This window comes from Vanessa tameamea, chromosome 28 (genome assembly GCF_037043105.1).
Source record: "Vanessa tameamea isolate UH-Manoa-2023 chromosome 28, ilVanTame1 primary haplotype, whole genome shotgun sequence".
In the NCBI taxonomy this organism is placed as follows: domain Eukaryota; kingdom Metazoa; phylum Arthropoda; class Insecta; order Lepidoptera; family Nymphalidae; genus Vanessa; species Vanessa tameamea.
In genome coordinates this window covers 6254251-6278405 of record NC_087336.1, presented here as the reverse complement: position 1 = coordinate 6278405, position 24155 = coordinate 6254251, and the positions used below count along the sequence as shown (strand labels likewise).

Sequence of the window (24155 nt, the reverse complement as noted above, 5' to 3'; positions counted from 1 at the left end):
AATTTAATTGTATTTGATTAATATAAAATTTAATTAAAATGTTGGAAAAAAGTGAGTTTGAGAGCAAAAGTGCTTTTATGGGCACATTGTTTTGTAATATACCGAGAGGTAAGAAGGGGTTAATACTGAAGCCTTAAAATGTCTTACTGGTGGATGAAAGCCTTCCTTGGGCAAATTTGGACTTTATTTCAACATGCTGCTTTAGTGAGCTTATAGAATAGGACATATACCTCCCAATTAATAATCATTACATTCCTTACAAAAAGTTAGACAATATCTTAAAGGTGTGATAAATAAAAAGAAACTGTTCAGTCTTAAAAGTTTATTACAAATCTCCAACAAGCATTTAGATACCAAACACACAAAAAAACTTCTAGAAAAATCTATTTATAATTTCAACCTTTACATTGATATGTATTACTTTCGGATCTTAATACTAATTAAATTGTCATTTATATAAATTTAGAACAGACAAACGATGATTCTTGAAAGCTCACTTGCTTTCAAAAGCTCTAAAGTTAAAATATAGATAGATAAAGATTAAGTTGCACGCAAGTACGTGCACAATTTTCCCCCCTAACGGTGTCGTAACCAGCCATTTATGCAGCCGGTGCGAGATTCTAGAACTGGATCTTTGCTAAATGCTCTAATCTTACAAACTCCTGGCAATAAAGTGTATTAACATAACTCTATAAAAAAAAATGTAAGTACTAGGTATTTTTTTTTAAATAAGTATTCATAAATTATGTTCCTGATCTGGTCATGTTACGCCCTGTGCTCGGGCACCACTTTCGTTACGACACTAAACAATGTTTGAACAAATATTTGTCAATTTTTACTCATACTCTCTGAGTATAAAGTAAATAATATCATAACGCACACGATGGTCGTTAATATCAAAACGAGAAGATATACTGAAGTCCGATACTAAATCCAAGAAACGATTAGTTTTGATAACCGATGAAACTGTCAACGAGGCGTAATTCAACTAAATGCATTACATATGCGAAGTATACATTTTTAGAAACGACAAAAACGTACGAATGTACGATAACAGTTCTTTAAATATGTATTATTATTATTATATGTAAGTTAGTTAATGTTCCACAGATGGACACAGGACCCTTCAAACAGAAAAAGGTCACTTAAGTATTAACATTACCGCAACAAGATAGACTTACTATAAAACAATTTAAACCATTGCAAAGAAAAATCATTTAACTTATTATAATAATATTATGTCATTTGAGCACCATCATTATGTAACTAAGTAAATATACAATATTGCACTTAATTCTAGTTACTGAGAACCAATCGTGAAATACATATGCGATCAAGGCCCCCCCAGTCTTGTGTCGGGGGTGTTGTTAACAAAAGGGGGGATATTATGTGATAACGAAGCATTGATTATTCATATGTCTAGACTGTCAAAGCTGAGAACGTATCGAAAATAGAGACCAACGGCTGACCTCTTGGTACGACGTGAACTTGTTGCGACGGGAAGTCCGACACGACTAGGCGTCGGTTACGTAACATTAATAACAATAAATATTACATGCAATAACCTAGAAAAGTCAAAACACATAAAACATCTTAACATATATGGGAAAGTAAATTATTATTAACATTTTCTTAACCAAACATAATGTTGTCAATTATTGGACAAAAAAAACTACTACATGTATAATCTACAGATAACAAATACTTAAGTATACAAGTAACAGACTGTACATCCCACTGGTGGGCTAAGGCCTGCTCTTTAGAGAGGGTTACGAAGTCAACGGTAAGTCCAGCTAGGTGGTAGAAACGCTTAATATTGTTGTGTTGCGGTTTGAAGGATGAGTGAGCCAGTGTACTACAGACACGAGGGATGTAATATCTTGGTTCTCAAAGCTGGTGGTGCATTGGCGATGTAAGGAATGATTAATATTTCCAATAATGTCATTGTCTATGGACGATGGTGATCACTTACCACTAGAAGACCAATCTGCCTCAGTATTTGAAATACAATATAAAGTATATTCGCATAAAGTTTAAAATTCAATGATATGTACTGGATAGTCCATTTCGGGCGATGAGACAGAAAATACTTTCGAAAAATGATACCATTCGTTTTCAAAACTCACGTTCTGTCTGGATAATTTAGCAGACAGATTAGTATAATTACTTGGACTTGGTTTCGATTTATGTTAAACACAAATTAACAAACAGGTCTCGCAGTAAACCAACCAACTTGTTACAGCATCAACCATGAGCTCTAAGACAAAACTCTCCTGTAATTATACTGACCGGCACACCGTCCACAAAAAAAACAAAACAATACTATATTGATCGGCAGTGTGACATCTTTTTCATGTCGCTGGAAAAACGCATTACGTCCCCCCCCCCACATGAATTAGAGGTTGTATTACCGGACTACCCACTAAAAACAGTGTTATCCTCCGTCTTTTCAGGAGGAGTCGTGGACTTCCCACGCTCTTATGACGTTAGTTACACCTCTAAAACTCTCGACCAAAATCACGACCTCTGTCTCTATAAAGTTGCAACTCAATACATATAACGAACAATTTGACAATTCAAGTTTACAATAATACGTGTAAAGAGATACAGTACAGATATATCTTATAGAAGTCTAAATAGGACGGCATAGTTTCTATATAAAGCTTATTTATATCTAGAACTTAGTACATACAAATTTCCGATTTTAGGAAGGCAACATTGATAAAGTAACAAATGACGTGTTTTCAATTTCAATTCCAAATGTCACTTTGATAAAAAATAGTAATCCCGTACGCTCATATCGTAATATATTCGTGATATTTATTTCTGATTTCAACAATTATAACCTAACCCAACGTGAACCTTCGTCACGAATAACTCTGTCTGTTAGTAAACACAGTTTGAACAAACATTCCGACTTTATTTATACGAAGAGACTTTAAGTGACATTTGAAAATGGCGTTGTTATTTCTACTTTTGTACACGAATTCAAATGTGGCGCTGTTTATATCAAATGCGTCAAGTATTAGGACGTAGCGTCAGCAAAACAATACAATATCGAACTACACATATCCACAAGAGAATAATTTGTTTTTATAAAATAAATATAATGAACAACTGCGTTAATTTAAATAAAATATATACATTTTTACTAAAAATTAATACAACTTAAATTAATCAAGTGTTTTTTTAATATCGTCAACAAATAAAAATATCAATCCGAACTCGCGCTGTCGGACTCGGACGAGTCGCCGTCAGTCCGGCCCGACAACGTCATCTCCTTGTCCTTCTCACTCGTCGTGTCTCCGTCTCGCTCGCTCTCTCTCTGTTCGTGTTCTGCGTCCGTGGCAGCGCGATTGCGGACGGGTGTGAACGTGCTCGCCGGGATCATGAGCTCGCCGAGCAGATTACTGAAATACATATAAAGTAAAACAATAGTTTCATTTAATTGTGTAAAAATGCAATTATAAATTATGAACATCACAAAAGGATGGTTACGTATGTTTGCTAAGCGACCTCGTCTGTTAAGTTATTAGCAGTTGTAAAAGATGATGATGATCTCAGATCAAATCAGAGGTCATGCTAATGAAAATTATTCAATTGTTGATAGCATCATATTCTCCTGTTTGAGGAGACAGACAGAAATATCCTAATCTAACACGACCGGAGAGATCCAGCGCTTCCAGAAACAAAGGTTAAGCGTTGCCAACTTCCAGCCTCCTGGTTGCTACAACAGAACGACAATTATTTAACAAACTATACGTCGGAAGGAAAAAACTCACGCGACATCGTCCGCAGTGCGCTTCCTCCAGCGGAAGAACTCGTCACCGAAGTTGAAGGTGAGATTGCTTCTCATCACCACCTTCACCGGCGCGACGACTGTCGTACCACTTGCAACCTTACACAAAATGATACTTAATTTCAAATCTTTTTAAAGATTATGTCAATATTTTTATGGTTACAGGAACTCGAAATTCATGCCTGTCACGTCAAGTTAAAAAATGGGGGGGGATTGGTGTAACTGCAAAGCGCAGCTATTATAATAAAACCTTCTTCGAAACGCGTTGTATGTTCTCGTATAAGTTTTATGTATATCGGTTCAGCAGTTTCAGATGGGCATTACGCGAAAATGTTTCCTTAACTCATTTTAATAGATTGCAAGATATTTTGACAAATAACATAGAAAACAAAGACAAACTTGTAACACCAAGTTTCCGGCTCCGCAAATTAATAACCCCCTTCTGTGGGCAAGATATTCGTTCATATAACAAAAAATCCACGGATATTTGTAACTTTGCCAATTAAAATTAATATTATATACCCTACTTCTGCTATTTCGATTAGACGAAGGAGTAAAGATAAACAAAATTTAGATTAACATACTCCGTGCGATTTGCTAATAGTTTTGCTATATTATAACTACAAGATGTTCTTGATTCATCTTTATATACTTTTAAAGGTCAAATGTTGTTTATTTTTCGTATGATGGCAAGTGGTCACCACCGTCCACAGACAATGAAGCTGTAAGAGATATTAACCATTCCTCACATGCCAAGGCGCCACCAACCTCGGGAACTAAGATGTTATCTCCCTGTGCCCGTGGATACACTGGCTCGCCTTTAAGCCGGATCACAACAATAGTAATTATCACTGTTTAGCGGTTGAAAATATAATGAGTTGGTGGTACCTACCCAGACGGGGTGGCACAAAGCCCTACCACTAAATTATTAATTTAATTATCTATATCATTTGAGAAAAACAGTAAGTACTAGTAAGTAGGTTTTCTAACGATGTTTTCTGTCACCAGTACATTCAAATTCAGGGCAGCTCGGGTTTGAACTCGCAAACTTCGGGTAAAACTCAACCGGTCCGACCACCGGGATAGCTAACTGAGCGTCACTCACCTCATCCGACGCGTACCCGTGCTCGGAGCCCCGCCTGTGCTCTGTTCTGTGCGTGTTATTCCGACGGAAGCTGGACTTGCCTGATAATCAATTCACTAAATATTATTATTACGAAATTTTTTACACATTTTTATAAAACAACGTCATTTGACGTCTGTACGTTTGTTTGTCGATTTCTTCTTAAGGATTTTGGTTTTTATTATAATTATTTAGATATACAACTGGAAACGTTCGAGTAAACGATATCAAAATATACTTAATTCAAGTGGGCAAACACTTTTGGCACCACCGGCTCGGAATGTAACCACTACCGAAAAGAACCGGTAAGCCGCCCGGGGGAGTTCCTAGGCCGGTAGGACAGCTATCGTCCCGTATCGCGTAAGTATCCACTAGCAAACGAGGCAGGCAGTCAGTCTGCACTCAATGAGCAAGACACTAACCAACGTGCCAGTTCTCGCTGGTGTCGTCCCGCCCCTCGGCGCTGGCCAGCATCGGAGCGCCCTCCGCGGCCTCCGCCGACGCCCCGGTGTCCCCGCGCATCGAGTTATCCCAGTCGGCGACTCTGGAAACATATTCAATCGCGGTTGAGTGATCACATCTGATGTTGTGTGTGTGTTGTGTATTATTACAGGAGATGTTCCGACTTCAAGTCGAAGCCGACTATCCGTCGTATATTTGGATTCGGCTCACGATGATTCGACATCGTTTGATGGTTCACCACAGGTGTTCGTATATGTGTAAATGTGTTGTTTCATAGGGAAGGTCTTATAGACGCCACGGAGTGGCGAGTGACCGAAGAGCTCACGTGGTGGGCGCGGCGCTGGCCCCCCCGCGGGGCCCGCGGATGCGCGGACGCTTTCGTTTCTTCGCCGCTCGCTGGAAAACAAGCAAATTAATTTTTTAATCCAAATTACCCGGTAGCACGATTCAATTGAATCTATTTTATTTTTTATTTTATTTATTTTATTTGGGAAACAAACTGTAACATAATACACAAATATATGATTAAAAAAGGTAATACAGATACCAATTACGTTTCCACTTACAAATAATACAGAATTAGAGCAATTTGAATACAATGATATGAATTTAATTTAATATATTAATTATCCAATCTAACCTAATATAAAATCTGAACACATAAGCATTTAATTAAAATAAAATAATGTTAACAATAATAAATTAGTAAAAATACATCAAATTACATCTTCTTTAAAAGTAACTCTAATTACGATTATCTAAAGCATTTTTAATTAATTAATTATTTTTATTATATTTGAACGAATACAATCGGTATGAAACACTGTCGCGTAGTGCAATTAAATCCTTTCTCCTGAATTGAAATCTGCAAATGCTAACTCCATACTTACTGATCAGCTGTAGTCTTTTATAGAATATCCTAAAACTACCATTTAATCTTTGACATTTTTGACGTCACTGACTGTTCTGTCAATCAATATCGTTTCTTATATTATAGTCAGACGTATAGGCAACACTTTGAAGGGGTCGGGGATGACCAAATTCAAAACCGCCAGGAACAGCAACAGATACTGTAGCAAACAGAGGAGAAAAAGATCCTCAACTGTGTTGTCTCTGCCTGTCGCTATACAGATGAGCTGCTGGCACTAGGAAGAGAAAGCAAGAGTCAGGGAAAGAGTTCAGGCTGGACGTAATACATACGTGAGTGGTGGCCTTGGGCGTGACCTCCACGAAGTCCTCGATGATGATCTTCTGGTCGTGCGGGGGGGGCTCGACGTCGACGGCGTTGGCGATGTCGACGATGTCGGCGATGTTGGCGACGTCGACGGCGGTCGCGCCCTCGAGCGGTTGGATCTTTGGCTTCTTGCGTTTCCGTTTAATTTGTGATTTCTAGGATCAATATTTAAGTTAAAATGATTTTACATAGACATTCGACGCGCATTTTTATCAAAGTGTAATACGAAAAATGTATTACTTAAAAAAAAAAAAGAAATAAAACTTTATTCGAGTAGGCTTTATATGCACTTTTGAATTGTCATTTTACACAACTGTTCTAAACGTAAAGCTACCGCTTCCGAATGCAGATTCTACCGAGAAAAACCGGCAAGAAACTCAATAGTTAACAATACAATCTGTTCACATCACATGACTTCACTCCTCACTCACCGCGGACTGCTCCTCGTGACGGGGCTCGGGTGTGTGGTCACGTTCTCTCTTCACCAGGGACGACACCTTATTGTGTTCGAACACGCGACCGTTGTTGACCACCTTTAATTATACAAACGAAACAAACCCAAAATAAAAATCAACACTCGACTTAAAAAAAAAAAACGAAAATGGTCCAAGTAATCAAATTAAAATCTTTCATTCAATAAAGACTTTAAAATTACTTTAACTTATTGATCGTCAAATTAAACACAACCACCGGTTCGGAAAAGAGAATACCCCGACCTGAGAAGAATCGGCGAAAGAAACTCAGCGCGTCCTGTTTTTTGTTGTCAATTTTATTACTTACATATATTCAATATGAAAACAAACAGTCAGGAGACGATCGTACTTTTTGAGTTGCGACTTGACATTTGGCAGCTCAGCGAGAAACTCCATCGTACAAATAGTTAGATGTCAATCAGTACGTCATAAAAAATAATCGTAACGCACCTAAAGTTGTACAACTTCAACGTGGGGGGGGGGGGGTGTTGCAAAATTCGCAGGACGCTGGGCTCACCTTAATATCCTTCTCATTGAGGATGGTCACCAGGTCCCTGACGAATGTATTGTTCGGGTACAGCCTCCTGTGCTTGCAGTAGACGTCCACCTCCAGGTGTTCCTCGGTATTGTTGGCGTCGCGCACCAGCTTCATAATGAACTTGTTCTTCTTACTCTTCTTGTGCTTGTTCCTGTGCTTGTGCTTGTGACGGCGGGTGGAATTAGGTTCCTCGTGATAGAGGAGGGATCGGGAGACTCGTCTGAAAGTTTTAAATTCTAATGTTAATAAAATTTATTGTTGGGTTACGGGCTCAAAACTAAACTACAATTTTTGGAACGATGTCCTTTCACACAGTACAGTAAAGTGAACTGGCAGAAATCGTCACGTAAGGATAAAGCACAAACCCCCCCTTTAGACAACCTTACACTCCCTTTCTATGTACTACTTATATACTATTTGTATATACTTTATTCCAACTATAACAGGAGAAAAGCCAAATAAACAACTTTTGACGGCAAATTGACGCGACGTCGAATATATACGTATTAATCGTAAACTGTACAATATAACTGAGTTATTAGCAAATCGCATTAAATACGTAAATATAAAGTTTGTTTATCTTTATTACTACTTCCAATGGAATAGGCTATATATGATTCAATATAAGATGATTTAATCTTATTTTTATTTATAGTTTTAATTCACATGGAATTTTGAATAACAATTTTATTTCTTGTCATTTAGTGATTATTGTTAATTTATTTTATTGTGTCTGTTACTTAACACATAATCTGTACCGAAAGCAACTTCGTTCCAACCGGGCGTTCGCGACAAATCTAATCAGTAGCAGCCTGTAAATTTCCCACTGCTGGGCTAAGGCCTCTTCTCCCTTTAAGAAGCTTTGGAGCATATTAGCAAAGCATAGTAAATCTAATCATTATAAGCGTTTCGCCTTTAACGTAAGCTTTGTAAACCCTTATTCAACGGAAGACGATAGATTTTTGTGTACTGTAACAGCCTGCCCACAGCTGGGCTAAGGCCTCCACACTCTTTGACGAGAAGGTTTGGCGCTTATTCCAACGCGGGTTGGTGGATACATTTGTGCCAGAATTCCGTTGAAATTAGACACAAGCAGATGTCCTCGCGATGTTTTCCTTCACCGCCGAGCACGAGATGATTTATAAACATAAATTAAGCACACAAGAAAATTCAGAGGCGCTGGCCACTGGGCTGTCTCGTCTATCTCAGATTCTTGTGAGGTGCGCCCATTTTCTAGTTTTATTTCATCAGTGTATTCAATACAATCGATATAATTATCCTTTACGTTACCTCTGTCCTCTAAGTTTTCGCAGTTTAATCTCTTGTTCGCTCAACTCCGGGTTATCTGCAACGAAAGATGATTGATGAACGGTAACGAGGTTCAGTTCCTGCGACGCCATCTAGCGAACATTACTAGGTATCATCCCCTCATAACATATTCTATTGATTTACTCAGTATTGTTGTGTTCCGGTTTCAAGTCTAAGGGAGTCAGTCTAACTACAACACAAGGAAATATATTCGGTTTGATTTGTTTGCCAAGATTAGTTGCCACCAAGATTGGTAAATAAGCGATGGCTAATATTCCTTACAGCAATATCGCAATGAATAAATTATTTATAAATTGCGGACAGTACTTAGTGTGTAGGGACAGCAAAAAACTTATTAAACTCACTATTGAAATGATGTTAAATAAACAAGTAATACAGAATATAATTAATTTTGACCAATAGAATATTAACTAAAGAAATTATATATCGTGAGGGTGAAATACAAATAACTGTGTGTGAACGTTTTTTCTAACTACGTAAGGCATGCTTACGTGCATGCACACTACACGATACGGCCGCGGCTCGCGGTCGGGAGGAGTAAGAGCAGTCACCGTCGAGATGGAAGTCGTTGAGCTCGCTGTAGTCGATGTCCCACAGCTGGGCGGCGGAGCGGCGGCAGCGCCGCGCGCGCGCCTCCTCGCCCACGCCCACGCTGAGGCACAGCCCGCTGTCCACGTGCTGCAGCTGCCGGCTGGGCAGGTAGCGCCACTTCTGTGGGAGGCGTCGAGGTTGCTTTCATCGGCGCCGTGTTATAATCAAATGGGAAAGTAATTAGGTTCTATCGCAACGCAGCACTGACCTGTCCTCGTTGTTTCCCGTGGCACGTCACCATCAAAACCCGTCTGCTCACGTCCTCGCCCATCTCACCAGTGTTCCTGGGGATTTCAATATGAAATTTTAATTCAAATGCAAATATCTTAATTCAACGTGGAAACTAAAACACTCGCTCATTGATTAAACAATAAAACAAAAAAAAACCAATAAAATAACACTGGTCGTCTATTATTTATTACTTTGAAGTTAAACCTTTTAACAGAGGATACAATCAAACAGGTGGACAAGGATGGAGGATAATACATTCGTGTATGGCGACGGTAAGCTGGTCGGCCGGCACCCACCTGGCGTACTGCACCTCGGCGCACTTCTCCTCGTCGCGCAGCTCCCCGCGCAGCGACAGCGCGAAGTGCTGCGTGGGCTGCAGGCGCGCGTGGCACGCGTACACGCCCAGCGCCGCCGCCTCCCCCTCGCGCTGCAGGCTGTCCAGGCAGCGCCCGCTGCCCGCGTTGCGGAACCGCCCGAACCCGAACACGTCCCTCACGGGCACGAACTTCTCGCGGTACACGTTGTCGAGGTACCACCGGAAGCTCTTGCACTTCAACTTCTCGCGGAGGATGCGGCGGTGGGTCACGTCGCCGATCTTGGGGTTTTTCTGTTGGATCGCAAGAACTCTGTGGCTGTTGCGGGCCCAATCTTCGGTTAGGTTAGTTTTATCTTAAAAACCGACCGAACACCCCCAGTTTTATCTTAAAAACCGACCGAACACCCCCAAACTCTTTTACAAAGTTAAAAACTAAACAGGTCAATTCCAAATATTGTATTGTTGGTGCCGTTAAAATCCAAAGATGCTATACCTTACCCTTAAATCAGGTCGATGCAGGTAGAACAGTTCCGCGTAATCGTCCATCCACACCTCCGCCATACGCGCCGTGTTTATACCTTGAACACAAATACAATTATAGTAAACTTCACCAGTCTTGAGACTTTCGCAACAATGGACATGTTGCGTGACTTTATAAATTCACAAGCTGAAACTGCGGTTTTGACCACGAGAAATTTATAGAACACAAACTTTCAACCCCCGTTTCATTCTTAGCGGATGTCTACAGCCTATAAAGAACCTACCTGGTCAAATTTCAAAATTTGTACGTGTTATAGTTTCTGAGATTTCGTGATTAATCAGTGAGCGGTATTTCGCTTTCAGATGTTGTAGAAGATGGAAGACGAGCGGGGAAAACATAAAAAGCAGCGCCAGCACCCGGCGCGACCTCTTTGCTGTTCGGCTGTTATCGAGTCAACATCTCGGCAACGTCATTCTGTCCGTTGGGTTTTTCGTTAATTGTTCCGTAATTGTTGTAATAGTTTCAGAGGTCTTACATTTTTAGTTTTTGTTTAATTTAATTTTGGTTTGTTAAATTTAATTGTTTTCAAAGTAGATTCGTTTTGTAAATAGTTTTCCTGAGGGTAGTAATAAATTTGTATTTAAAAAAAATTACTTCTGGTCTTATTTCTAAGAATATGGAAATAATACTTTGAAATTATTTAATGTTAAAAAACGACACATAGTTTTACATTTGAATCATGTTTTAATCTCAAACAAATAACATACCGTGAGTGTCGGTATGAGCGGGCAGGCCGTAGGGATGGAAGCTGCGGAACACGTGACCCACGCGAGAGCACGGGATCGTCTCCAGAGTGCCTCCACCTAAGGTAGGAAATGAGATAAATCTGTTTAGATGACTTGCAAAGATCTTCATTCTACGACTTCGTTTGGGGTCGATGCGTTTATGCTGAACGAAACAATTGGAAGCACTTGCGACCAACCTGACTTGCTTTGTTCAGCTTTACGTTGCCTGACTGACTATAGGAAAACTCTTAATGTGTACTTATAAAATCGTTTATTCTAACTCTCTATCAACGCCACGTCTAAAACCAGGGCCGGCCTTAACCATGGCGCCCCGGGCTGGTCATGCATTCGGCGCCCTTTTATATGACCAGGATCGGAATGAGAAAGTCCAAAACGGCCCTTAGAAAACATGGGACGAGCTTTCGTACGTAGCGAGCGTAATTGCTGCGAGACGAAAACCGACTTTAAAGATATACATAGAGTATAGAGTGTATGTAGGAGGGGAGGCAGGAGACCCCCCCCCATTTTTTCGCCCGGGGCCGCCGCTCCATCGCGCCTCTCCCAAACGCCGGCACTGTCTAAAACTACGGAATCTAGATAGGTGACATATAGATACAGGTTTATTTTATAATGTATATATTTTTTTGGATTTAAGTGAGACGTGGGAGAGGCATTATGAATTTTACCCGTACGAACGCAGGGGGGGCGGGCAATTATAAATAACATATTAAGAATCCCTCCCCTACCTCAATCACATGGGTGAAGCCGCCGGTGGAAATTACTTCTTTTTTTTTTTTTTTGTTTCATATAACTGGTTACAATCCTTAAAATGTTAAACTTAATATAAACATGGACTTAATAAAATACTTTGATATAAATAACTTAAATGTTACTCACATTGCCAGATCCGAAAGGACATTTCCAAGTTCTCGCCCCCCCATCCGGCCATCTGTTCGTCGTAAGCTCCCAGCTCCCAATAGTACGCTCGGTTGATGGCGAACAAACCACCGGCCATTGTTGGTGACCTGAAAAGGAGAAAGGGGTTCAAACCACCAAGCGATGATACAACGAGAATTTTACGGAATACTATTGACTTTTCCATGAAAACATCGTGAGGAAACCTGCATGTGTCATATGAATGTCTGCCACGTGTGTACTTACCATGCGGTGGAATGACCTGGGACCGTTTTCCTCAAATAGTCGAAGAGTCTTTAACCCAGCAGTGGGAAATTTTGCTGTTACTTTTAGCTCTCATGTTTTTAGACATATTTTTATTAATACTTAAGTTTGTCTGTTTGTGTTCAAATAGCTTTAAACCTCGACGTAATTTTTTTATTGAGGACGAATATCATCTCTCATATATATTGACGAAGGCGCGAATTAATGTAAAATTCTTACCAAGTAGGTGCTATGTCGGAGCCCCGTCTTTTCTTCTCCCGTTCCGGCACATCGATCCAGGTAAAATGTCCCATAAACGTGAAACCTCCCACCTACGCATCATAGAGATAATTATTTTAAAAAAAAAACAACAGTACAAATAAAATAGACTTCAGACAATAACGGCCTCATCTATAAACGTTTGGCGGATGTATGGAATTCTATTTAAAATTGGTAAAGAGTCTGGCAAATGGGCTACCAAGACGGAGTGTACGATGGCCTATATACATTTGTGATCTCCATCGCGCCCCCTACCTTGGGAACTAACGTGTTATGTCCCTTGTGCCTGTAACTATCTCATCATTCAAACCGGAACTCAAAAACATTGTTGCGATTTCTGGTTTAAGCGTAACCAGGTTGCATACAGTCCAAGTACCTATCAAAGTCTTATTTGGGAACCTGTGGTAATTGAACCTATCTGGAGGGGATAGATTCCTCGAGACCACGTTCAATTTAGAAGAGCTATTCTGTAAGAACAAACTCGAAGTTCACCGAACAGGAGCGTAATAAGTCAAAATGAGACCAATGATTCGGATACAAGTATCAAAATGGCGTATCAATTAACTTGATTGTCTAAAATCACGAGTGAGATTCGAAGTGAAATCTTACAGAATAGCACTTATATTTTATCTGCATGTTAATTACGTTTAATATATACAATCATGCAAGTAACTAAAAACAATTTACATTACTAAAACAACTCCTCACACACCGAATAAAGAAATTATTACAAATATACAAAACTAACTACGAAAAGCTTATATATATGATGAATTATATATATTATACTTACGTGTTACGATCCGTTAGTTAAAACTTACCGCGCAATTTTAATTTAATCTAAATATAATTCATTCAAGGAGGCGAATAAAATTAATTTGAATCGTCATGTTACAGTATTGATTATATTTTATTATTTAAAGTATACTGTTTATAATACCAAGGTCCCAGATCGACCTAGACGTTCTATCAACGACTATAGAGGCGGTTTTTGCCTGGCAAGACGGCAACACGTCAAGGGCCGAGGTACGATCGCATAGGAAACATCCTCAGGATCATTCGGAGCCCAAGATGTTAGATTGTTGCACTATGAATCGTTTTTATTTCATTGATATTTAATTTGAGTAGTACCTTGATTGTCCGAACCTCAATTATCCGAACGCTGACTTAGTTTATCCGAACGTTGGCGCGTTGTACCCGTTCGTCAATTAAGAATTGACGATTGTTTTTTTTTTATAATACATCTATTTATATATTATAAAGTGTATGTCAATTTTGAATAGACTGTATTGTTTTTATGCGAAAATGTGTTGTTTTTGTTTGATGTTGTCCCAGAGTAGCCAAACTTCGATTATCCAAACTAGTCTCGTCCCAATTAGTTCGGATAACCGAGGCTCTATTGTACTTAAAAGCTGATATAACCCAGTGGTTAGAACGTTCATCTTAACCTATAAATGCGGGTTCAAATCCAGACACGCTTATTAAAAGTTTTATTTGCTTAATTTATGTTATAATTCATCTCGTGTTCAGTTGAATGAAATTCTCATGCATATGTCCCAACTGGCGCTGGCGCCTTCTCCTCAAAGGTGGCCCCAGCCCAGTATTGGGACATTCATAGGATGTCCTTTAATGTTGTAACATTATTAATATAAGGCGCGTTGCAATTAAATAATCCTACATTAATGTTTTCCACGACCATGCTATAAGACGTATCATAGAGACGTATCACGAATCTCAATCTCAAATCCTATTTACTAACAGAACGTCGTAATTCCTCCGTTTTCAATAATGAATAGATCATTTTAATATTGGACTGTTCATATATTATAACGTGCCGCTATTTCTGCATTGTTTAAACTTATCAATGAATTCCCACTGTTAGGATTCAATTCACACGCAGCACATTTTTTAACAATACGACTATTGAAGCGTGATTTATAATTGTTCTGGTAATGTTGGAAACGATCGTTACGCTTATTACGCATCGTGGTTAGTTTGGACGACTGCAGATCTAGAGGTCTTCGGTTCGATTATTATCCGAAGGTATATTCTTGATTTATAGTTTATTAGAATCTAATAAATAAAGCATATTATTCAACACAAGATTATGTAGGGGATAAAAATTGGAACTAATACTTGTTGACTTTCAAACAGGATACATTATATAAATTTTATTTAAAAAACATTTCAAATTTTTGTTAAGAGTGACTACTGTATTTCTTGTCGGTTCTTCTGGGAAGAATCTACATTCCGAACCTTTGGTAGTTTTACGTTTAATACGATTATGTAAAATTACGATTTAAAAATGCTTGTACAAGCCTACTTGAATGAAGTATATTTTAATCTGATTCGATTTTACTAGCGTACGCCGTGCACGTACGTAAACTCGTAACCAGTGCCATATGTATGACTACACAAACGATTTAGAGGCAAGGGTCTGCCCGTGCGAGAGGGACGGGTATATAAATACACTTTCGTTTCAATTCGTTTAAATATTTCCATAGTTTTATAGCTCACACGCAGTTAGTATCAGGCACAAGTTTATTACACAGATAAAAAATATATTTTCCTATAAGCGTTAGTACGTTAGCAGTATCGTTACCGATTAGTGCCACCACCTACACTCAGCTTGACTCAGCCTGACCTGGAACTGCTGAGCGGCATCTAGCTGAAAGGTCGTCTGATCGATTACATCTATCAGTGGCGTTAGGACCGCATCCCTTTTATGTCTTATCCTTTGTAAGAGCGGCCTCAGCCAATCAGCGCCCGCCTCGCAATGCGCGTCGAGGAACACGAGCACGTGTCCGCGGGCCGCGCGTGCGCCTGTTATGCGCGCGCGCATTAGACCTTGCCTGCGTTTTATTTTATCTGATCTCAATATATTGTATATACCTATTATTTTTTTATATTGTCCGGACAGACATATGACTCCACTCCACCCGATGGTAAGTGGAAGTAGAGTCCAAACACGAAGACGACTAGTACAGTCAGCTAGAATGAGCTGCACTAGTCACCCTCGCCATGCGAGCCCGCAAGATGCCTCTTCACGCCGTTTGAAGGCACCCAGGTTATAAGAGGTGGGGAACACGTGTTCTGATAAAGAGCTCCATTATTTGGCGGTGCGACAAAGAAAAGAATTGCCAAATTAAAAAAAAAATTGCCTATATACATTTATGGATTCACTTACATATTCGTTATATATAAACATTTTTGTAATCGATAAATCTAATACTGCTAGTTGCCTAATACAAAATTGTCACGAACTAAACTACACGTTTATCCAAACCCAAATCAAAAAACCAATTGACAACAAAAAACGTCAAACGGAAAAACAAGAGAGGAAAATATATTTACAAGTTAATAAACAAACAAAAAGCAAAAGAAAACGCAAAAGCAAACGAACGCGAAGAATGAAACAGTGTTGCAAACAATACAATACAATACAATGGGCACGTGATGTCGGTGAAAACATAGATAAGAGTCTTGGGCAAACATTTTGGTGCCTTTTTATTACAAACAGCGTGGAAAAACTTAATCGGACCCATTTATACAAGAACGTTTCGCTTTTAAACGTAAATGTTGTTTAAGGGGAAATTAGTCGAGAATACCGTCTTCTTCCATCGTATGTTAAATCAACGGTAACAGAAAGAGACATAACATAAACATAACATAATCAGCCTGTAAATTTCCCACTGCTGGGCTAAGGCCTCCTCTCCCGTTGAGGAGAAGGTATGGAGCATATTCCACCACGCTGCTCCAATGCGGGTTGGTGGAATACACATGTGGCAGAATTTCGTTGAAATTACACACATGCAGGTTTCCTCACGATGTTTTCCTTCACCGCCGAGCACGAGATGAATTATTAACAAATTAAGCACATGTAAATTCAGTGGTGCCTGCCTGGGTTTGAACCCGAAATCATCGGTTAAGATGCACGCGTTCTAACCACTGGGCCATCTCGGCTCTTTCAGAAAGAGACAAAAGTGTCCAATTAATCATCCTCCAGACATCATTTAAAAGTAGGGGTTTGCATAGATTGCATTATTTGTCTATAATTTTGACGGATTGGATGAAATAAATCAATTATTCGTTTTTTTATTTTCAATTAAGTATTAGGTATTCAATCGAAAGTTTTTTTGGGGTCCCCCAGGGTGCCATTTTAGGTCCGTCATTATTTACAATGTATAAGTAAGGTAAAAAAGAAGCAATAAACAAGGAAACACATAAAAAAAAACGCTGCAACAAACGGCACCTGAAACGTGACAGGATCTTGGACGCTGTAGTAGAAGTTTGAAGCTTCGATGACATCAATGATCGGTACGACCACAGCGTGAGGGAAGTCTTTGACTCTCTGCAGGAGTGGCCTCAGCCAATCGATTTGAGCTTCGCAGTGCGAGTCTAGAAACACTAGCACGTCGCCTGCCGCGTACCTCGCGCCCGCCAGTCGAGCTCTCGTTAAACCCACACTGTTTAGCCGTGAACAATATATAGATATATTTAGTTGACATGGAGATAAATGAAGATTTAAAAGAAAGAATAGGACATAGTCTATACTACACATAAAATTAATTTACTCTACAAATAATAACTATATAAGTTACGAGTATAATTACATCAAGACAATGATTTAATAACAGACAACAACTGTAATTAATGAATGATCCCAATACTAATTACATACATACGTAAAAATAAAACTAGCCATGTAAAACAATAACATTTACTATGACATAAAATATTTTATTTATAATACCGCTTCTAGACATCGGTAAAGTAAGTTATATAAACCAATCCTTACTTAGCCAATGTTGGCTTTGGGTTGGGTAGCCAAACTTCAAACCGAAACAAGACAGTAAAAGGTAATGTTATTTAGTAGAATAAACGAGGAGTCTATATAATTTGACAAAATAGAAATCATCTAGATTAGTCTATGGCAAGATTGTAGGAATGGCTGTGTTGGAGACTAGATTTTAATCATATTTATATATTTCGCAAACAAAACAAATCATAAAACCAAATCGATGATACTAATATTTATGCCGAAACAAAAATATATCTAATTTTTTTTTGAGTTCACGTAAATCAAGCTGATATATCTCTCTCCCTTGCTACGATTACAATTTTTGACTGACACGTATACATAGATTACTACAATTATTAACTACAACAAACAAATAAAGCTACCCTTACAATTCACATCTCAATTACAACAAACCCAGCAACGAACGATTAAACATCCCTAGCTACGCAAAATCACCTCGAAATTCGGAATTTTCCCAGGCTGATATTCGAAAGTGTCTTGTTCTAAGAGATCTATGACTGGTGTGACGACGGCCTTTCGGTTCTCTTTGATACGTTGTAACAGCGGCCTGAGCCAGTCCATGACGCCTTCGCAATGGGAATCAAGGAAAACCATAACGTCACCGATGGCGATACGAGCACCAGCGTGACGAGACTGAGTTACGCCTACCCTGTGCAAAGGTTAGCTGATGATACTTCGAAGAATTTTTTTTAGGAAATATAAGGAAAAACAAATGAGAAATTAAGAAAAATATCTAAATCATTATTTAAAGATAAAATAATTAAATCGCCTGCCCAATTTCAAATGCTCATGTTCGGCAATCATCAGAAAAGCGATCGAGACCAAACTTCGCAAACTCTTCCAGATTCAAAAGCTATGTATTATTTATATTTTTCTGAATTAACCGATCTTAGTTTTTGAATTTAAGCAGCCGTTTTATAATGTAATATTTACTTAAATTACACTTGAATTAAAAGACTACATCCCCGACGACGTGCTGTGTGACATAGATGATGGCTTCCTGACCAATTGCTGTTAAAGCGGCCAATTTCAACGGAGCCTTGTTAATAGGCAACATTATAGTGCAAACAGCGATGCACTCCACATTCCCTCACTTCCGGATAGGACGACAATTATTCCGGACTGAAGAGATTTCACGACATCACGTCACACTGCAGGACTAAAGGCTTTACGTGCTCTGCGAGACACCGATTTCTAAGATTGGATATTTAAAATTACACGATGTATGTTTCTAATCACAGAGCGCGAACTCAAACCAAAGTTCCAAAAAAGTTGGAACCTATATTTGGATCAAATTGAATTTATTATTGAATTTAATAATAATATTACTATAATTAAAAACTGAATGAATAATAGGTTTAAATTTTAAGCTAGGTTACAAATAGAACACTCACCGATCCGGTAATCTCAATATACGTATGAGATCTGGCGGTAGGCGCGTGCGCACGTAATGACTAAGTTTACCCTTCAGCTCTGGTAGAGTAGAGTTATCGTCCACCAAGATTATCTCCTTGAGATACACGTACGGGGACTTTTCGTCTTGACCAGGGTAACCTAGAGTAATAAATACATATTATATACAGAAAGAAACACTTTTTACGGCAAATAAATAGGCGGTGGAGAAAACCATCGTGAGGAAACCTGCATGTGTCACATGTGTGGACACCACTGCCCACAAACATTAGTACTGTATGAAATATGAACATTTGCTAATAGGATCAATGCGTCACTAACCTTGGAAACTAAGACCTTATGTCTCTTGTGCCTGTAGTTACATTGGCTCACTTAGCTTGGAAAGCCAATAAACAATATTTTGATATTATTGGTTGAAGTTTGAATGATCTATGATATTCATCATGGTTTTTCAAAAAATGCCGTTTTGAATTTCACTAAGGTTTTCATCTTTACGTCTATACTGATATTATAAACCGGAATGTAAGTTACTGTTTTACGGTCAAACCACTGGACCGAATTGATGAAATTTCGTGTGAAGAAAACTTGAGCCCAAGGACATGAGCTATTTCTTATACCTTACACCTGACGACCAAAATAGTTATTATACTTCGGTAAAACTATGTTTCGAAAATGCAGCTATGAGCATCTACTCGAATAAAGAATATTTTGTTTTTATTGTACGATAAAAGTTTAAGGCTGTATAGTGATTGAACACGTTATCGTAGGAGAGGTTTATTGTAATTGAATATAGTAGACTAGAGTCATTTATTCTCTGGTTAAGAGATATAATACCGCCTCAACAGTGAGTGAGTGGTGAATGGCATTATTACCACTACAAAAGCGCCTACAATGTCATAAAACTACGTAAGAAGAATTACTTTTGTGAGTATACCAAGTTATGGCCTGAAAATGTTCCAAAGCTGAAATAAAACCTTCTTATCGATTGAGAAGTTAAGGAGATTACTCCACCACGCTGCTCCAATACGTATTAGTGGATACAAATGTTTTCATCGAACATATTCCTTTCTTCACGATGTTACCTTCAGTGGCAAAATACAAATTAATCACAAGATAGTCCAGCGATGCTTGACCGGATTTGAAACCAGAATTTTGGGTTAAGATCTTAAGCCGAGATGGCCCTGTGGTTAAAATACCTCATTCTCACTACAGGTCCATCTCGGCTCGTATTACTAAATCCTAATGTTGGTATTGGAATTACAGCCCAGAAATCAAACGACAAATATATGTATAAACTCACCCAACCTCATCGTGTCTCCAGTTTCCCTGTTTATATAATTTGCCTTAGCGTACCACGGGTTGTCTCTGCGCGCACTGTTCAGAACGCTCCATATCGTACGAATCACTACAGAGTAGGGCTCATTGTGGAATATTAGTATAACAGAGGCAGATGGCAGTTCTGCGTCGTATACAACTCTCTGGCACGCTGGGTTGCGGTAATCTATGAATTAAACAATTGTTTTATATTAGTTTATTATTGTAGCGACAGATAGCCTACTTAAAGACCTTTGCCTGTCGAGAACTGCTGTTAGTTATTAGTTAGATATAATATCTAAAGCTACCCTAACAAGTTCCTACATCATCAGTCATTAAGGAAAGCATTACAAACCCTTAAACATTCACTCGGGTTGCAAGTCCCGGGAACAGCTCGGAGTTTCTCCTTTTGCACAATGAACCCGCACGGTGAATCAGTGGAATGCTAAGTTTCTCTTCCACTATGGCCCACGGTTAGTACGAGAATGTAAAACAGTTGAAACTACGCGAATAAGCTTACATATCATTGGCAATGACATTAGCGATGTAACATAGCTTGGTGTAGTGTAAGAAAAACTATTTAATTACGTTGACTCAACAAAACAGGGACCCAAATCTAATTAACAAATTGTCAGTTAAAGTAAGAGTAACAGTAACAGCCTCCAAGTGTCCCACGAGATAATTGCAGTTTGGTTAAAATATAATCAAGATCATATAATAAGTGATTTAATAAGTTGAAATTGACTCTTTGTTACCATTAAGCTGAAGTGAACCTTTATGAGGAACAGTTATTGCTGGATCGGAATAGATTTGGGAATATATCTTTATCATTACAAGTTAGTTAAATTGGCTCCTGGAATAGTTCCATACATTCTCTTATTTAGAGAAAAGTGAAATTATCAGTATGGAGATATGAATACTGAACTTTCTATTTAAGAGGACAGTTGATTGTCCTGTGGTAGAATATTTATATTTGAAATGTTGGAAAAGAATAACTCCATGGTAGTTTGCAATAATAACAATAGATGAGTGTGGGTGTTTAATAAAGGTTTTTGATTTACTTTGTTTTTATTGAGTTTCTAGCTGTTTCTTTAGAATCTACTTTCTGAGCCAGTAATAACTTTATAATTAATATAATCCTGCAAAATAACTGAAAGATCTTATAAAAGCCTTATCGATTTAAGTATAATTTGATTAAAATATTTAATCAGATTAAATAACTTGAAATACTTTGCTAATTTAAGGGTTTATCATATAATGTCGGATATGATGAACCATTCATCAAGTTTTTGGCTACGATAGATCAGGGTTTCAGGTCAAAGAATTTAAAGAATATTTGTACCAATTTAAGTGAAAAACTACCTTTTAAAATATTTTTTACTAAACATAATCAAAGCCAATGATGATGATTTTAAGAAACTTGAATATATTCATTCTATATATTTCTTAAAACTTATTCCCTATTTGTGAATCGGATCAAAGATCCATACATACCTACATTAGTTTATTTATTATGGTATAGTTATTTTTAGAAAACATACATATATATATTTCAATTTACCCATATTCAAAACCATATTTATCTTCAATTACTTTATTCTATGCTATTTACTTTAATTACCATGAATATTAATTATATTATAATTTAATATAATAAAATTTGATAAAGAACGAATCTTATTTCATGGTATTACTGGCAATTAATATTCATGTGTGATTTCGCTGATAAAAATTGTGAAAGTACTATAAAACCTATTTTAATTTGGCAATCATGAACTCAATGAAATTTTAAATAAGTTATTGATATTACATAAAAGAAATTGAACCTAATATATGGCATTAATTTGCTTAAATTATAAACGACAGGAAATAATCGTACCGGCAAAACGTCTAACTGTATAATATAAGTTCATACCTTTTAAAGTTCTATTGTAAGCAATTCGATCACTTAAGTAAACGTTTATAGCCAATTTCTTCTCAGACTCCTCGCCTAGACGTTTCGCTTCACCGATCAAATGTGCGGCTACACCGCCTTCTCCTAGGCCAGTAATAATACGAGCCTCATCTTCCAGAATTTCTTTTTCATATTCTTCTTCTGGATCGTAAAGTTGAGCACCAGCTGATCGTTTCCCTCCGCGCCAATGTTCGAATAAACTCAATATTGTCACAACTAATATAAGAAAGAAAGTTACTTTTGCCGCATGATAGCACTTGCGAACCGGCAAATTCATTTTTTTGAATAAAGTACAAAGCCGCGCGTGCTTTAGAAACAACAGCTAGGTTGACACTGACGTTTGCATGTTTACGAACAATGTTCTTAAACAGGAAGGCCGAAAGTAAACATGTCGTTCGGCCTAATCCTGTTTTGGTGATTCGAATTTTGCCATTAAAAATAACTGCATTTAATTCGAAAACAGAGAAACATTTTTCTGCATTGTATTGATTTGGAACATGAAAGTAATTTCTGATTTTTAGAATCCATTCTTAATTTTTTATGCCTAAGTTAATGAAATAAAGCTTGCTTGTCGGGTCGGAATGAAATTATTCGAAAATATTACGGTATAAAATAATTCAATTAGATATTTAGAATTTGTTCGTCCAATAGAAACGCTTACATGTATATCATTTACATTTAACTAATTAAAAGTTGAAAATAATTTGAAATTGAAAATTAAATTAAATATTAGATTTTCCTACCAATAGAGAAGACTCAAAACTTCAGACACTTAGAAATTAATGTTATTCGCTCACAGCAATACTTAAGGAAATATTGAATGACTGATGAGTGTATGAAACTCGGGCGAATCTAACGTTAGTAAAAAAACTCTTTAAATAAGTATATCGTACATGTATTAACTGGATGGGTTGGGTATCGGTTGAAAATTAGATTATATACGGGATATTTTGTTTAAAAAAATCTACTCTAATTATCACCTGTCACCAAATACAAATCGTCTATTTTGACGTGTAGAAGAATATACACAAATTAAATAAAAGCTGAACCCGCGTGGTATTCAATTTGTGACGAAAATCCTTTAAGAACTTGCATACAATCCCTCATGTACAGCTTTAGTAAAAATGTGTAGGCTCTTTTCTTGAAGGTTATCAAGCCGGCGAAAGGCGGTTCTCCAAAGTGGATATGCGAGGCAAATGCCTTAAAAAATACGCTGTTGCGGATTTTCGAACATCTAGGTGTTGCGGATGAATCTTGGAATTCTAACGCGATGTCCGAAGGTGAAATCAGTAGCCGGGTTTTATCCAAACAATTCCTCGGATCAAATGCGGTAGAAAATGCAAATCAATCCAACATCTCTACGCAAAGCCAAAGAATCAAGCAGATTAGAAAGGGCTTGATCGTCAATAATTTGAATGGTTGTTGAATACGTTGGTTCGGGAGCTCTCGCCCAAAGGTGAGAGCAGTACTCGCATATGAGACCGAATTTGCGACTCCGATTATTTTCGGCGGTGGGCTGACGTGAAGTACTGTGTTGCCTGGCTGAGGTCTCTTGAGTTTTTTAGATGCTGATTTGGCTTTACCGTCCTATTGACCGCGGAGCCGAAAGAGGCTTTAAACGTCAACGATAACTAACACAACAATGTTTTTATATTTATGTATGAAATTATTAAGCTAATACAAAATAATGTTGCAGATGTCCATGGGCGGTGGTAGTCACTTTCCATCAGATGAGCCTCCAGCTCGATTGCCACCTCTAACATAAAAAAAAAAAAAAATACTTACTCAATTTTTTTTTAATGAATAAAGAACAAAAATATATTCAATTATTTATTTATTTATGCGTAGAAATA

The 24155-nt window shown here is 37.9% G+C and overlaps 1 protein-coding gene across 1 annotated transcript; it reads right to left on the bottom strand.

Moving 5' to 3' along the window:
* Nucleotides 1-3082: 3082 nt before the first annotated feature.
* Nucleotides 3083-22628, bottom strand: LOC113391821 (polypeptide N-acetylgalactosaminyltransferase 1-like). The gene is made up of 20 exons (XM_064219404.1): nucleotides 22264-22628; nucleotides 20335-20535; nucleotides 19016-19175; nucleotides 17052-17265; nucleotides 12761-12852; nucleotides 12260-12387; nucleotides 11345-11440; nucleotides 10595-10674; nucleotides 10077-10387; nucleotides 9758-9833; nucleotides 9510-9669; nucleotides 8920-8974; nucleotides 7609-7849; nucleotides 7050-7151; nucleotides 6585-6773; nucleotides 5710-5780; nucleotides 5345-5466; nucleotides 4905-4984; nucleotides 3783-3898; nucleotides 3083-3410 (listed from the first exon to the last, which is right to left on the bottom strand). The coding sequence occupies exons 1-20, from the start codon at nucleotides 22577-22579 to the stop codon at nucleotides 3215-3217; spliced, it is 3006 nt and encodes a 1001-aa protein (XP_064075474.1). The 5' UTR covers nucleotides 22580-22628; the 3' UTR covers nucleotides 3083-3214.
* Nucleotides 22629-24155: the final 1527 nt, after the last annotated feature.